We start from the raw sequence: 17624 nt of genomic DNA on the forward strand, positions 1-17624 counted from the left end.
CGAGGAAAGGTTATAGAGGGGGGAATCACTGTGTTGCAGAGGGGTGTCTCACGAGAATTTCCGCAACCTCTTCTTTAGAACGACAATGTAATTGAATGAGTAAAAGTGAATTACCTAGGTAATTTACTTTCACTCGCCACTTACAATGCACACTAACAGGTTTTGGGTTATTTTCACTAGTAAAAGTATTTTCACTTTTAGTGTACACTAACAAGGTTGTTGATTTTTAGGACTTAGTGGATTTAGCTCATGGAGTAAAAGAGAGAGAGACTCTTTGGAAGAGAAAAAAGGAAGAAGAGATTATGGACTTATTTGCCTAACCCTTCCCCTAAAGCTCGATTTTTAGATTAATGATCCTAAAATATTACAATAATGCCCCTGGAACTTGATCCTAATTACATCAATGCAATCTCTATGAGATGACTCTTTATTTATCATCCTAACATCAATCTATGGGTCTATGGGCCTTCTCCTTGGTCTATGGACCTTGAGTCCATTTTCACATATCTTTTATGTGTGGGCATTCCTTGGTCTTAAGGGCTTAGGTCCATCTTCCAATACTCCCCCTCAAACTGGGGGTGAGAGAACATCATGAACTCCCAGCTTGCTGCAAATGGTGTATAGGATATTCTCGTATAAAATGGTAGTTCACCATATCTTCCAACACTCCCCCTCACTTTGGTTCTCTTCCATGAGGCCCAGTTTTTTTGTAGGTAGTGGGTCTATATACAGTGCTCAGAAGTGTAATAAAACTCCTCCATCACCGTGTCCCATCCACAGGATACCGGCTCTCAAATGGTAGGAGTAATAAATACCAATTAAGGGTGGGTAATGGGTAGTTATCCGGAAGATAATATTATGGGTCACAAAATAGCCAATGCTGATAAAAATCAACAATTGAGAAATCTTTCAATAATAATGTCTCATCCAAATAGACACAATAACAACAACTACAATGGGCATGGGGCCAATAACACATACCAAATAATAAAAATCATTGTAAAATGACCCATGAAATAATCTTATGCAAGTATTTGCACCAAATAATATGTTGACCAAGGAATATGTTGCTATACTCCAAAATAATAATCCAACCGAAGAAAAATAACCGAGTCGCACCGAGTCAAATAGTAGACCACTATAGTTGAGTCACGGAAGAAATAGAACTTGGGACCTAGACATGTATAACTGAGGCAAAAAAATAAGTAGGCCGAGTCAAGTTGGCCGGACCAAGTTGGCTCAGTCTGAGTTGGCACAACTCGTTGGGTTAACTCACTGAATCAATCAACCACCTAACTTAGGTGGGATTTTAATTAAGAGCATAATCATCTTCAACAAGATAGCAAAACCAGTAGTAATAAACACCAACTCAGTAGTTACTCATTGCAATGCTTATTCTCCCAAGCCAGCATGTGGATAGGTAGCAGTAAACTCGAGAGTAATAAATTCGAGTTAGACTGGATTAGTGAACCAAAGATAAAATGCCAAAGATCATTAAGCCATATCAATAAGTTGAGACTTCGTTAGATTACTGGCAAAAAGCCAAGTAGAGACATCCAAAAATGGCTCAAAAAATCCTAAGCAACCGAAGGCAATTTTCCAAGATATCCTGTTGAAGAATCAATCTGATTTAAAAGCCAACCAAGAAGGCTTCCTTGAGGATATACCAGGAAGACATTTGGCTGGATATCTCGATAGATTTATTTTTGGCAGATTCAAGGAAAGAAACATATACCATTAAGGAAGGACAACAACAAGATACCAAGACAGCATAACGATAGCTTAAGTATCAAATTTTGGAATAGGTAAGTTCTGACCAGAGTACTGTCAATCACCAGCAATGAAATTGTTGCCAATGAAGATATGCCAATAAAAATGCATGCTAAATGATGATGCCAGAGTCCAGAGAGGTAAATGACGATGCCAGATGCAAGCTAGAATGCCAGATCGTCAAGAGAGCAATCAACGAGGTACAACAGAATACCACCCAACTGGTTGATTAGCATGCTACAATATTGCAATAAGCAAGTTCCAGAAATAAATCATGTAGTAGCAAAAACTGGATCCTTAGTAGAGGTTGCATCCTGCAGTCGATGCCAATGAAGTAGATATGACTTGCTGCATTGTGACAACCTAGTTCTTAATTGAAGATGAGATTGTTACTGCTAATGAAACTTTAATCTAGCTTTGATCTTCGCACAATATGTGGACGTTCAAAACAACAACAATCCGTACAAAAATCCTGTTGTTAACAATGCTGAAGCGGAACAGAGATACCAAACAAAAATCGTAATCTTCTGATAAAAACAACAATGTCCCAAACAATGTATAATCTCCGAGGTGGCTAATGACCAATGGCTTCCTGATTGATCTCATAGATAGATACATCTGATATTGCCACCTTGGTGATTGTCATTCATACCTTTGCAACAACAAGGAAAAATTTCATCAACGACGAGAGCAATTCGTCAAGGCTTTTGCTTCCCTATTGAGATGAAGCCCAAGGTGCCATAAGAGCAAAATAATTCCAACGTATCATCAATGGTGATCGATCTCAGGGACAACTATCAGCAAGGACGACGATCTTGTGCTATGCTGGTCTTCGGACTGCAGAATTCTTGATCACTGGGAATCACTCAACGTTGGATCCCAGAGAGAGAATTTTTTTATTATGCTCCACTTATCGTGCTCAAAATTTAGACTACAACGTCCCATTGGTTTGTTATCACCAGTAAACCTTTCTAAAACACGACAACAAGGTTTCTGAGAGACAACCAGAGTCTCAGAAATTCAGAGCAGCAGCAATAAACGAATTTTGGAAGTACCTTGGAGAGTCCTTGAAGTCATACCAAAGAGCCTTTCCAGCAACGCCAGAGACAAATATGCAACTCAAGCAGGAAGGAAAAAGACTAACAAAATCAAAACAAATTTCAACAACTATAAAAAAAATAATCAATATGAGAAAAGAAAAATAATGGGTTTTTGGAATCCTAAAAATCATACTACGAGTCTTGAAAATTAATGCTCTGATACCATGTTGATTTTCAAGACTCTATGGATTTAACTCATGGAGAAAACAAAGGAAGAAGTTATGGACTTATTTTCCTAACCTTTTCCCTAAAGTTCACTTTATAGATTAATGATCCTAAAATATTATAATAATGCCCCTGAAACTTGAACCTAATTACATCAATGACATCTCTATGAGATGACTCTTTATTTACCATCTTGCCATCATTATATGGGCCTATGGGTCCCTTTCACATCTCTTGGATGTGTGGACCTCCCTTGGTCTTATGGGTTTGGGCCCATCTTCCAACATACTTGGATATGTGAGTCTTCCTTAGTTGTGTAGGCTTGGGCCTATCTTCTAACAAGGACATTTGGTTCTTTTGTTCGGACGTATATAAAAATAGAAAAGAAAAACAAAAATGAATATTTTCACAATAAAATCAGGTTCAAACTTGATTGGATCATCACATTCTTTAAAATCAAGATCAAGAAAAAGCAAAATAAGTAGTAACTAGTACCATAGCAACAATCATGATGTTGTAAAAAGTATGAACAATATTTTAGCATAAGATATCCACAATTTTTTGGTAGGTAAAGGGTGCAACGGAGGTACCTTAATGTCCTTAAATTCTTTTAGGAGAAATACAAGAGTTTCAATTACATCTTTTGTAAGTAGAATGGGGTTTTCAAAAATATAAAACTAATCATATGTCTCATTCACTTAAGCAACCTTCTTGATTGCTTCTACATCAGGCAAATTTGGTTAATTCATTTTTCTTTTAATGTGCTCCATCGGGAACAATCTCATTTGAATTGGTAGAGAAGGGGGGCTACCACTACCCTCTTTCTACATCTAGGATCCGACCCATATCATTGATAATAAAATAGGAATTGAACAATTATGGCAAGGAAAAGAAAAGAAAAAACAAGGGGAGAGAGAAAAGTATTTTTCTATTAAGAGAAAATCATTTTTTCTCTTAGTTAATACATTTTCTCTTATAAAAATAATGGAATCTAGGGAGAAAAATTAAATAAAAACTTGAGAGAAATTTTTAATCATTAAAATTTTTAAATATTATTAATTTTCTTTTATTTTCATTTCTCACGTGTGTCTAAGCAAGAAAAACTATTTTTCTCATCCATTTTCTCTCTCATTTTTTATTGGTATCCAAACAAGAGAAAAAAAATCTATTTTCTTTTCTAATGTTTTCTCTTTTTCTTTATTTTCTTTCTAATTTATGTATTCCAAACACAACCCTAATTTCGGAAAAAAACTTCACAAGCAAAGTACCTATTAAATCGGATTTTGTACCGGGTAAATTGAGTCGTAATGAACTCTTTTGTTTTAGCTAAATCCCTTCTACAAAAAAACTCCGATTTTTACACATAAAGCCTTACTCACAAATCCTTAAGCAAGTAAGACATTGTTTGAGTTTATAGAACCCAACAAAGCCATTCTTATATAGAAAAATGAATTTAGACATAGGTGGTTGCAATCCATTAATCATGATTCTTGCAATAATTCATATAGGATACATTACACAAGCTAATGGCTGTATAATCCATAAAAAAGAGATTTCTACCTAAATCTGATTCAAATCCTTCATTCCAAAAAGCTTCTACAGCTCATAAATCCCCTTCAATAAATTCCCACAACTCCAAGGGGCACAACAGTAAATGGGGTAAACAGCTCAGCACGCCCATCTCGTACGGATTGCGAAAGATTCTGATAGACACGAGTTGGCGGCCTTCACGAGCGTCACGTCAATGGGGTCCACTTGTTTAGTCAATCGGACTGTAGAATGGAATATATTTTGCTCCGCCGTAACCATTTTCGTTGTCAGTCTTGTTGTGTAAAGCGAAGCGGCTGAAAGAGGCAGCCTTTGGTGGTCGCGAAGATGTCTCGCTTTTTGCTCAGCCAAGGTGAAAATACTTTCAGAAGAATTTAGCAGAGCATTTTTGTTTCTCTCCTCTCTCTCTCTCTCTTCAAAATCTTCACTTGTCTGTACTCTTGGTTGCAGCTAAGATCATTCGTCCATGGCACAAGGCGCAAGTTCCTTCACTCTCAGCTTTGCGATTCTCGACAGCCAGTAGTGCTGTTCCGGATCACCAGAAATCTCTCGTAATAATCAAAACTGAATCTTATTCATTTCTCTTTTGATTGTCACCATTTATATCAGGTTGAAGTTTTTTTTTTTTTTTTTCATTTGTATTTGAATTGTTGCAGAGGGTTCCGAATCTCATTGGGGGAGGATTCGTAGAATCTCGAACTGAGTCTGTCATCGATGTCTTAAATCCGGTAAGTATCTGAAGTAAGGCATCTGGCCGCAGTGTGTGATTTAATTTATTTATTTAAAATTTTCTTGATGGTTTGTCCTCATTTTGTAGGCGACACAAGAAGTTGTTTCGCAAGTGCCTTTGACTACAAATGAAGAATTCAAATCTGCAGTGGAAGCAGCGAAAAAGGCTTTTCCTTCGTGGAAAAACACCCCTGTTACAACGCGCCAGCGTATCATGCTCAAGTTTCAAGAACTTATTCGCCGAGACATTGTATGTGATCGAATGATATTCGTTTGCCTGTTGATACTTTCTTTACCTTCTAATTTTGGACTAATCTGACGAATTTTTATAATCTTACTTGATACAGGATAAGCTAGCAAAGAATATCACTACAGAACAGGGAAAGACACTGCGTGATGCCCAGGGTGATGTTTTCCGTGGCTTAGGTTGGTTTGCATCTTCACTGAATAGTTCCCCCTCCCCCTTCTAGTTTTACTTTCAGGTAAAAGGTTAACATTTTAAGAACACTCAAACGTGTACTTTTCTTACACCAACTTCTTCAGCTCACAGCTCACTTGGATAGTCGTAAAACTAATTATAATAAGCAGTTATGTCACATGTGGCTGTTAATATGCACTTTTCAATTATCTTAGGGACTGGAACTTTAGCCTGTCGATTTACCACTGAACAATGATGTATAACATCTCCAGTTGATCATGGTATTATGATAGAGTCTAATTGAACCGTTGTGTCCTTGACATGGTTGCTCCGTTTATAGATTACGTTGCTTGTGTTAGGAAAACTCCATGTACTGAGGGATCATATACTCTGTCTTCAAATTCACAAATTGTTCTTGTAGAGGTGGTGGAACATGCATGTGGAATGGCAAGTCTTCAAATGGGAGAATATGTCTCTAATGTATCAACTGGAATTGATACATACAGCATCAGGGAGCCGCTTGGTGTCTGTGCTGGGATATGTCCATTCAATTTTCCTGCTATGATTCCGTTATGGGTAAGTGTTCCTTGTTTTAATTGATTTCTATGTTTATAATCTTGTTTGATGTGATAACTTTTGCTGGCTAGTAACTGAGCAAGATGACACTACTCTTAGCCATTTGATCTTGTGAAGAAGATTGGTTCTGGAATATCAACTTAGATAAACTATTTTGACATGATACTTCAGTTAAATTGGATTCCGAAATTCTTGTGGATTCCTGCAGATGTTTCCAGTGGCAGTTACTTGTGGTAACACATTTATCTTGAAGCCATCAGAGAAAGATCCAGGTAGGTACTTGCTCCATCAGAGTTATATTACTATTTCTATAAATGAAGGAACTTTACATCTAGTGTCAGTAATAAAATTTGAAGATACTTTCATTAATATACTAAATAATGTGTATGTTGTCAAGATGGCTGTAAGGATGTCCTTTAAAGAGGTCCATGGTGTGATCTGAGCCGTTTTTCTTCTTCCTATGATGAGATATAGCCTCTTGATAGATCGACTAGTTATAGAGAGTAGAGTGCACTACATCATTTATCATTTATTAGTGAAAATCCATATTATGCTAATTTGGCTATGGCTTGAAATAGACTATGATGGACATGGACTGTGTACTGATTTTAATTGAGAAATGCTTTCCTTGAGCCTATATGGTTTCTCTGTAGAAGGTATTGATTTTGCCTTTTCTAGAGAATTCTTACATGAAATGAGTGGCATGATGTCAATGGTAATCAAAATCTTAGATTGGAAAAAAAAGAAAGATTAAGAGGCTACACATTCAACTGCATTTTCCAAAAAGCTCAAAGTAACAAATAAAAGCACATTCTCCATAGAGGGTAGACCAACCAAAACTTTTCAGGTTCCTTGGGAGATTCACTTTTACTGTGCATTAGCGCTTCCTAAATTCAATTTAGAAAGATTACCAACTGTTTTTTTTTTTTTAATTTTATTTGAAAAGGATGAGATTATGTTAGGTAAAGTCACAAAATAGACTACAAAGGAGGAGGAGGGGGCCCTAAAACAACAAGATGTTGAAGGGTGATCCCCTCATTTGAAGGGAGTCAACAATCGAATTGGTTGACCGAGGAATATGAAACCAAACAACATCAAGAGGAGAGATAAGGTCCAAAATATCATAATATGTTTGCCAATGCCTCCAAGGGCGATTGGATAAAGACAAAAACCACCCAATAATGACTTTAGAGTTTCTTTTGGTCCAAAGGCGTTGCTGGGGAGAGTATTCGATGCATGAAGTGAAGGAGAGGATTCCATGTTTGAGAGCAATCAATTCAGCCGTGGTGGCGTTAGCCCTTCCAATTGGTCCAAAGAATGTAGAAAGCACCAAATCATCATGATATCTGAGCACACCACCAATTCTTGCTAGGCCTGGGCATCCGAGAGCACTACCATCAAAATTCAACTTAATGACCCAAGGGTGGGACTACTCACCCATCACAATACGGCTGGGAATGGATATCTACGAAAAAAATAATTAATTGTCCCAAAGAGAAGTGGCTAGAAAATTTTCAAATTCTCTTTGAGTCCTAAGTTGACGAACCGTGGAACTAGTGATTTGTGGATGACCTGATTCTCAAAGCTGTGTTTGAGGTTAAAGTGTCTGTTGTTGCATTCAAGTTGGAGTCCCCAAGGGATATGGACTAAAGCTGTTGAAAGGAGGATTTTGCCCAGCCGTGGAAGGTAGATTCTCGTCCTAAGTTGACAAAGATGAGTGAAGCAACTAGGATTGCAGGTCTGGATTCTAATTTTCTCAAAGAAGTGGGGCCATATACGCCAGACATAATGACAATGAAGGAGGATGTGATTGATGCTTTCCTCCTCGATACCATAGAAATCATAGAGAGCATTGGGGACGGAGTTACCTCTTCTACTTAAGTTGTTGGCATTGAGGATTTTGCCCATGAGGGCACTCCAAAGAAAGAAGTGAGTCTTGAGGGCCGGAAAGTCTCCAGCTAATGGCTGCAGCATGTGGGTGATTAATTTGTCTGCCTTTCAGGTTGAAGTAGGCAAAGGAGACGAGTAAATGCTGTTGTTGTCTGTGATTTTGTACTTGACAAGATGATATTTAAATCCATCTTTTGCTCCCCGCCGTAGGAAATTCTTTTTAAGTCTTTTAATTTGATTTCTAATGGAAGTTGGGCAAGGAATGAACAGCTTGAAGTGATGAGGAAGGCCAATGACGCATGTAGTTAGAAGAGTAAGCAGCTTTTGAGTGCATGTTTCCTTTCTAGATGTGAAGGTGAGATTCCATTTTTTAAACAACCGGGCTCCACAGGTTTTTGCCAGGCCTCTTGTCAAAAAGGAGAGTCGGCAACCTAGATATTGAGCACCCCATGTAGTCAACATAGTTCTGTAAAGTATCGGGGATATTAAAACCGATGATAGTGGACTTCTTCTAATTGATTTTTTGTCCCGTCGCAAGTTCAAAGAGTCCTAACACTACTTTTAGTCTTCTGAGTTGATTCTTGGTCCCATCACAAAATATAATGGTGTTATCTACATACTGAAGAAGAGTTATGTCTAGATCAGGTATGTGAGTGATCGGGGAGAGCCATCCCTCTTTCCTTTGCTTCATAGAGCTGAGTAGAAAGATACTTGGCAATGAGATAAAAAAGCAAGGGGGATAGGGGGTCACTGTGTTGTATTCCTCTAGTGCCTCTAAAGAAGCCACATGTGGTTACGTTTAGCAGGATAATAGCTAGCAGAGGAGACGTAGGTCTTCATCCAGAATTTTATGCGTTCACCAAATCTTGTCCAATTCAAAAGCTGGTCTAGGAGCTTCCAATTTACTCTGTCAAGAGCTTTCTCTAGATCAATTTTGAGGAGAATCCAAGGGTGATAATGCTTTTTGAACTAGTCTATGATCTTGTGGGCAGCAATTACAGAGTCAACAATGCAACGACCTCTTAAGGAATGCACTCTGGTTGTCATGGATTACTAAAGGGTGAGCCACCTTGAGACGATTGGCAAGTAGGCGAACAAAGATCTTATATGTGCTGGACGCCAAACTAATTGGCCAAAAGTCAATTGGAAGCTTTGTGTTGATTTTCTTTGGGATAAGTGTGACAAAGGAAGCTCTCATGGCTTTCCATTTTATTCCTTTGTAGTAGAAGCTTTTTAGCATGACGTTCGGCTTTAGAAGGGACCAAACTCTTCTATAGAATTCCCTATTAAAACCATTTGGACCCGGGGCACAATCAGAAGCTAATACGAGGAGAGCAAGTTCAATTTTTTTTTGCAAGAAGGGGAGTTCGATGTGTTCAACAATTGGTGGAGGAAGACACTTGAATCGAAGACCAGGGATGATAGGTTTGATAGGTTGATCTTCCATGTAAAGCCCAAAGAGGAAACTCAATAACTCATTTTTTATGCACATCTATCTGATCTTAGCTTCCGATTGATGCAAAAAGAGTTAACTCGGTTAGTTTTGCACCAGGCAAAGGCCATCGCGTGGAAGAACTTGGTGTGGCTGTCTCCCTTAGCTAACCATTTAAAATGAGTGCGTTGCTTACAATGGATGTGTTCACGATGGACAATTTTCTGAAGTTGGTTAGTAAAAACAATTATATTTGCAAATTCTAAGGGAGAAAGGACCTTTGCTCTTCAATGTCATTGAGGGCTGTGATTTGAGTAAGAAGGGAGTCTCTTCTGGCAGTGGCGGTAGAACAGTGGCTCGAAGACCAGTGTTTGATTTTTAATTTTAGATCCCCGAGCTTGAGGGAAGCATCCAACCAGCCACCCCATCAACAATGAGTTCTTTCCACCAATCCTCGACAAGACCATCAAACTCCTTTTCCAATAACCAAACATTTTCAAAGCGGAAAGGTGAAGGACCCCATCTTCCAATCTTGGTGTCGAGCTTAATAGGCCAATGATCTGATGTATTTTTACTAAGGACGCATTCAGTGGCACTCCTGTACAACTGCAACCAGTCAATGTTAGCAAAGAACCGATCCTGCTTCAAGAGAATAGAGGTACCCTAGCCGTTACTCCAAGTGAAATTCTTGCCTGAAAGTGGGATCTTCTCCAGTTCAGCACTCCCAATGAAGCCTATGAAGCCTCTCATAGTGGAAGTAGTTTTTCCTGGGGAAGATTTGTCCTCTCAGAATCTAATGGTTTTGACATCCCCCACAAGGAGGGTCCATCTCTAGGTGAGGTTTAGGATTTCATTCAGGAAAGCAACATATTGTTTGTATTGGTGGGTACCAAACTTCGAGGTACCAAACTGCACCATTCCTAGGGTTTAGGGTTTAGGGTGGTTTGTGAAGCCTCTCATAGTGGAAGTAGTTCTACCTGGGGGAGATTTGTCTGCACAGAATATGATGGCATTGACATCCCTCACAAAAAGCCATGGGGTCCATCTCTAGGTGAGGTTTAGGTGTTCGTCCCGGAAAGCAGCATGTTGTCTATATTGAGTGGGTCTGTATACACCTTTGAGGTACCAAACTGCACCATTCCTACAATCAACAAGCTTCAGACCAATGGAAAATTCTCTAGAAAATTCATCAATGACATCAATATTATTGTTGTTTCACATAACCAGGATGCCACCTGAACGACCAATGGTGTTCACAGCCTTCCAATTTAGTGTGGGGCAATACCATAAGTACTTTGCTATGGAATCAAGCATTCCTTGTTTCTTGCAGGATTATAATCTGGGCATTGTAAGAACCGAGGAGGGTGCCAATCAAGTCTCTCTTTTGAGATGATCCACGTTCCATGATATGATAATATTGATCACTAATTTTGGGTTTTCTTACTCCTTTGATCTCCTTGACCCCAGGGAGCTGACCTTTGTACACCACACCCATCAATCGAGCTAGTTCTATCATTTGGGTCTAAGATTCCTCATCATATTTGTGCTTTTGGGATTGAAGAGCGTTCACAAGTTTCTATAGTCTCGGGCTTGGAGGAGGAAGGCAGTTACGACCTGTTTGGCAATCAATTGAGTAGTTGGATGGTTGGTTGGCCCTAGCAATGTCTTTTCTAGGCTGTGATATGTGGGAGATCTGCTTGTGAGGTCACTGAGGTCTGGAGAGCGTCTGGGTGGTGGGTTAAAGGGGCTAGTTCAGTATTGGCAACCTGGGATGAGGTGTTGCTACGTGAGAATTAGGGGTCTTGGTAGTGAATGATTGGATTGTGAAGCCATGGTGGGTGGGGTTCATGTTGCTTCCGGAATTGGCATGAGCATGTTGAGGTTCTGAGGAGAGGTGGTCTGAAATGGAAAGAAGGCGTGTAGTTTCTGTGAAGGGTGTTTTTGTTTCCTTGTAGAGTTTAGGGCACCAGTTTTGGAGAGTGGCCTCCACTGTATTATGTTTAGAAGTAGACAAAATAGTGGTCAAATTTATCTCTCGATGGGTTGGGGGGGAAGTTGGGTTATGGACTCACGGGATTGCCACATGGAATAGGAGGGAGTGGGTCAGGTTTTGGGGGTAGTGGTATTTGGGTAGGGTGGATTAGGTTGGGGTGACTTTTCTTTGAGGTCTATGAGACTGGTCGGATTGGGGGCAAAGGGAGAGCCATCATCTAGGGGACAGAGTGTGCTATTAGTTGGTTCTGGGAGTTGGGACAGGTAGAGGTCAACACCTCGGTAGCATTGCCAACAGGTCCAATAGGATCATTGTCAAGGATGGTTTTAAAATTAAAGTTTCATATTGTCTGGTATCACTGGATAAGGGCAGCTGGTCTGAGTCACTTATTGAGTTGTCTTTCCCACAAATGGGATTGGCAAAGACCTGGGTAGAAGGCAAGTAGTGACTCGGATTTGTCTTCTTCCATGCTTCCATTTTGGATTATGGAGGGCCTTCTTGAGATTTGGATTGGTTTCTTCGAAGAGTACTCGGAACCAAAACTCTTCATCTCCAATATCCAGTCTAACCTTTTGTAGCTCCAATGAGGCTTCTGTTGGAATAATGAAGACTCAATTAGAGTCAAGCATGACCATATTGATTGTACTTTCATCAATTTTGATTGGATTGCCGAAAGTGCTAGTAATCTGACTGATGATCGTCGGCTGTCATAGCTCTGCGGGGAGGACTAGGATATGAATCCAATGTCTGTTGTGCTCAATGGAGTCAACTCAAGTCTATGCACCACTGCGAAAGTATGATCAATGCAAGGGAAGGTTGGATTGCAGCACCTGATATTTTTCTTTTGGGTCAGCAAACCAAATGATCCAATTCCCAATCCTGAGTGCAGCGCAAGTAGGCTCCTCGACATAAGGAGTGTTATGTGGCTAACCAGCAGCAGATGTCTGTACCAGTTGTCTTTTGTGAAACAGGGCCGACCACCAGGCCTAGAGTCATCTTATCTGCCATCAGTTAACATTTGTGGGTGGAGGGTAATGGCATGATAGGGTTGTGTATCGGTATTCTACTTCAAGTTTGGGTTTGTGGTAGTAGGAGGCCGTGTGGGAGTAAGGGTAGTTGACGAAGTTTGTGCAGTGGAAGGTGTGCTAGTAGTTGGTTGGAGAGGTGGGAATCTGGTTGGGTTTGGGTGGGGGATAGGAGGTGTTTATGTGTTTTTCTGCGGAGAAGGGGAGAAGCTTTTTTCACATTCAGTGAGGCGTTTCCACCTAAATCCCAAAGAAGTGAGCTCAGGAATGTATAATCTGGCCATAGTTTTTCGATCGTTGTATTGCACAATTTTACATTCCCAGTTGTTTTCATATCGAAGGTAGAGAAATAAAATACTAGACCATGTCCGTTGTTCTCTTGTTCTTGCTCTCTGATCAGAGCAAGCTGCTGATAGTTGCTTGACAAAACTGTCCAAACCCACCATCGGGATGCTAATGAAAGATATTTGTCAGCTTTATGGATAGTGACGAATGATCTTTCCCATTCTGTTTTGCTGTTCTTCCACCTCAAGTCGAGTACCTCCATATCAAAATGAAAAAGTACCTTGTTCTGTTTGCAGTTCTTCATCTATTTGCTTACCATGCATTTACTTCTTCGTCATCGCCATTCTTCAATCCATCATAATACAAACCATTGCCAGAGTTCTGTCACCTTGTCCTCAAGTCACAGTCCTCGCTGACATTTTCCGTGCAGGGTTCCTTGTCTCCCAGGGTGTTGTGTCACTTTCTGGTTATCTCTCTTGTCTCTGCCATTGCAGCAGATTACCAACCTTGCTTCTAATGTAGTCTGGTAGCACAACCTGTACTTGTTGTTCAAGGTTAGCAATATGACTCTTTGGACCTTGTACTGGATGTACAATAACCTAGTTGATGGCTATTGGAAGTACTTCAAAAAGGAGATCAAAGAAAAAAGTTCAAATATATTGAGTTTTTGGTCAGAGGAATTTCCTTTTCATTATGTTTATTTTCACTCTATTTCTGATGAAATTTTACTTTCAGGGGCTGCCTTGATGTTAGCAGAGCTAGCTATGGAGGCTGGTTTACCCGATGGAGTCTTAAATATTGTTCATGGTACAAATGTAAGTTTTGCACCTAGTTTAATCTGTTTTGTATTGCACCATTTTGGATCACATCACCAAGCAGCACATGCAAATATGTTAAAATTAACTCAGATGATTTAATCCTACTGAAAAGATCTAAAGTTGAAGTGTAAGAATGAACAAATTCATGATATGTATGTGTGACATAAACTGTTTTTTAAGACGGTGAACCATGATACTTGATTACATTAGCATTTGATTCCAAGATCCAGTTTTGCTCACTGAACAGCAAGCAACATTCATGAGGGCAATTGAAGAGATCCATCATACCACTGAGTTAGCAAAGATAGTTGTACTAGTAGACATGAATGAGAAGTATTTATCTAGAATTAAAGGAAGCGGGATCAGCAAGCTAATTTCTACCATGATTAAATGCATCGTTTCATTAGTTTTTATTAGGTATTCATCCATTTGCATCTCGGCTAAGTTCTAATCTTCAATATGTTTTTAACTGACATACAATTGTGTGGTCTTACTTTTCAAAAAGAAAAAACAAAAACTTGTGTGACCTTATGTTTGTCTTCAAAAACTCAGTTGATTGAGTTTTTTTCTATTTCTGATGTTCCCATGACTTTTAATTGTTTGATATCTAAGAATATTGCTTTTCCTTTTTTTTTTTTAAATCTTATTGGGCAGGACATTGTCAATAACATTTGTGATGATGGTGATATAAAGGCCATATCATTTGTTGGTTCCAATACTGTAAGATCATCTTCTTGTTGCAGTTTCTTTATCTATTTACTGTCTCCAACTTGAAGTTTGCTATTTTTAGTTGGATTAAAGTCTCACTCAATTTATTAACATGGGCCATACTAATTCAGCCACATAATCCTAATTTATGAGGCTGTTTTATGCAACTCATTTGGAAACAAAGTTTGAAGGCTTTTGTTTTACTTTTTACCTATGGATTGACACTTCTGTTCCTCTGATGGTTGTTGGTTCAGGCTGGAATGCATATATATGCTAGAGGTGCAGCTAAGGGCAAACGTGTTCAGGTGAATATCTCTTTTTATTTTAAGCAAATCACTACAAATTGCCTGCCTTAAATTCTGGCAGATTTACTGAATAGATGACTTTTTACTTTTTGTTGGGTGAATAAACCTTAGTCAAATATGGGAGCAAAAAATCATGCCATCGTCATGCCCGATGCAAATGTTGATGCTACTTTAAATGCACTAGTTGCTGCTGGATTTGGTGCCGCAGGGCAAAGATGCATGGCACTCAGTACTGCTGTATTTGTTGGGGACTCCCAATCATGGTATAAAAATTCACTTACTGGTTTTCTTAAGTATGTCCTGTATAGTTCTGGCTTGTTTTCTACTCACTTTTTTTACTCAATGATGTTTCTCATTTTATTTTGAATGGTTTTTGGTAGTCTGTGAAGTTTGTGTAGCTGTGTTCTTTTCTGACACTTTTCACTCAATGAAGTTTAATATGACAGTTGAATGTGACAGTCAAATGTTTTATTGTAATTTTCTTTATAGCTTTGAATTCTGTCCATACTTTTATTTTTTTATTTTTTTTAATCTCAGGGAGAAGGGACTTGTAGAGCGTGCAAAAGCTCTAAAGGTTAGTGCAGGAACAGAGCCAGATGCAGACCTTGGTCCTGTGATCAGCAAACAGGTATATGACCTAATTTGATCTAAAAGCGACAGTCTTTGGACCAACCAGACCCATGGTCTACATTGTAAAAAAATTCATGAGGACCTATTTTTCAAGAAAACCCTCTTACCACAACGAAGCTGGTCAAGGGCATGAAAATAAATGTCTAATAGCAATTGCATACATGACTGCAGTTTGTCATGTCCATCACCTCTTTTTGATGTAAAGGCACAATCTAATTTTGCTTCCGGCATTCTGATATTTAATTTTCATCCACAGGCTAAACATCGAATCTGCAAGTTGATCCAAAGTGGTGTAGATAGTGGTGCGAGGCTTGTTCTTGATGGTAGAGATATTGTGGTATGTTTTGAGTAGATAATATATGCTTCATCAATCACATAAGCATGACTAGTATAGAAAGTTGAACTGTACAATCTTTTTGGATAATTTTAGGTTCCAGGCTATGAGAACGGCAACTTTGTGGGGCCTACTCTTTTGGCAGACGTGACAAGTAACATGGAGTGCTATGAGGTACACTTTAAATTCGTACCGTCTTATGTATGTTTTGATAGGAATTTCGATTTCTTCCAACTGCGGTAACAGAAGTCGGTGCTAATTTATATCATATTAAACAGGAGGAAATTTTTGGTCCAGTTCTCCTGTGCATGCAGGTAGCTTCCTTAGTTACATGTTTTATTCTACTCGCAGGATGCTCTTTGGAATATAACTTGATTTTATGAAATCTTTGCTTTGGTCTCGCTTACAGGCAGACAGCCTAGAAGAAGCCATCAACATCATCAACAGAAACAAGTACTAATTCGTTACATCACCCTGGATTTGACAAAAAATTGTGTGAGGAGGCCCTGCCCAGCTGCATAACCTAGTTTAATAAGCTCTCTGGGTTCTCTTGTTATCGCAGATATGGCAACGGGGCATCCATATTCACCACATCAGGTGTAGCTGCTAGGAAATTCCAGCATGAAATAGAAGCAGGCCAGGTAAATTGAATCAAATCTAATGACAAGGTTCATTACTTTTACTGGCCTTGACTCTCTGATTCCATCACTGTAAAATGTCTGATTTTATCTGATGTTCTTCAAGGTTGGGATTAATGTTCCAATACCTGTACCATTACCCTTCTTCTCATTCACTGGATCAAAGGCGTCTTTTGCAGGCGATCTCAATTTCTATGGTAATGTATTTCCGTGTGCCTCTTTGCTATATAAGCAATGCAGCTCAATAATACTTCGCTTTAAAAATGCATTTCTTCTCTTATGGCAGGCAAAGCAGGGGTTCAGTTCTTCACTCAGATTAAAACTGTTACTCAACAGTGGAAAGATTTACCAGGCCAGGGTGTATCATTGGCAATGCCCACATCACAAAAAACATAAATAAATTCTCAAAGTGGCTTAGTATGATTTTACATGTCAGAATTCAATAAATTAAATTTAAGAACTAATATCAATTATAAAGTAACTCGATCTCGTAATTTACTTTTCTTTATTAAGTTCAGTGAAGCACATCTGCAAACTTTGCTAGCATTAGAAGTTGCAGGTCAACATGCATTCGTGACATTCTGCATTAACAAATACATATCCATGTGCGTAGAATTTGCAGCTCAGGGAAATCAGCGAGTCCAAAATCTTGAATTTGTTGGGAGAATAGCTTATGGTGGAGACTGGAGATGTGAAAGGATAAAAGAGGAATGAGAAAATGTCGTCTGGTTTTAGGGTTGGCATAGAAATTGCACAGATGTAGAAGAGGGCAACATGAAGGATAGGGAGAAAAGCAAAAAATGCAAACAGAAAAACAAGTGACTTAAAAGCATGGTTTTCCGGTTTGTTGAGAAGACAATGACTAGCTGAGTTGGATTGGAGTCTTCTTTCCATCCCATCTCTACTCATCACTGATTAACAAGTCTTGGTTCAATTCAATCAATTTTACTCAGATTTTATGAGTCCAAATTAGTACAATTGATCTAATACGAAAAGTCATTTGGTGTAAAACATATAAAACGGTTATCTCAGCCGTCTGATCATAATCGGCCTGTTGAGATAATTGTCTGATCATAATCGGCCTGTTGAGATAATTGTTGATTATAATCAGATGACTAAGATAGCATTTTGTTTTGCACCAAATATTTTTTTTGTATTGATTAGCCATCCCAAATTAGATCCTAAGAGTAGGAAAACCATTTCACTTAGAAAATGCGTCACTTATACGTAACTAAGATGCAACGGAACTAGATAAAATAA

At 38.9% G+C, this 17624-nt stretch overlaps 1 protein-coding gene across 1 annotated transcript; it reads left to right on the forward strand.

Annotated features, from left to right (window-relative positions):
* The first annotated feature begins 4857 nt into the window (after positions 1–4857).
* LOC137952860 (methylmalonate-semialdehyde dehydrogenase [acylating], mitochondrial) lies at positions 4858–16862 on the forward strand. Its single transcript, XM_068799947.1, has 19 exons — positions 4858–4935; positions 5034–5134; positions 5240–5311; positions 5401–5562; positions 5660–5738; positions 6152–6306; positions 6515–6578; positions 13667–13746; positions 14404–14469; positions 14712–14762; positions 14874–15025; positions 15300–15390; positions 15649–15729; positions 15823–15900; positions 16005–16040; positions 16136–16179; positions 16289–16367; positions 16471–16561; positions 16651–16862. Exons 1-19 carry the CDS (start codon positions 4911–4913, stop codon positions 16758–16760), a joined length of 1617 nt encoding a protein of 538 aa, XP_068656048.1. The 5' UTR covers positions 4858–4910; the 3' UTR covers positions 16761–16862.
* The last annotated feature ends 762 nt before the right edge of the window (positions 16863–17624 follow it).

Source organism: Aristolochia californica, unplaced genomic scaffold (assembly GCF_029961685.1).
Source record: "Aristolochia californica isolate CCGP_79_NKW_82.1479 unplaced genomic scaffold, dmAriCali1.0.hap1 SCAF_16, whole genome shotgun sequence".
NCBI classification, from domain to species: Eukaryota; Viridiplantae; Streptophyta; class Magnoliopsida; order Piperales; family Aristolochiaceae; genus Aristolochia; species Aristolochia californica.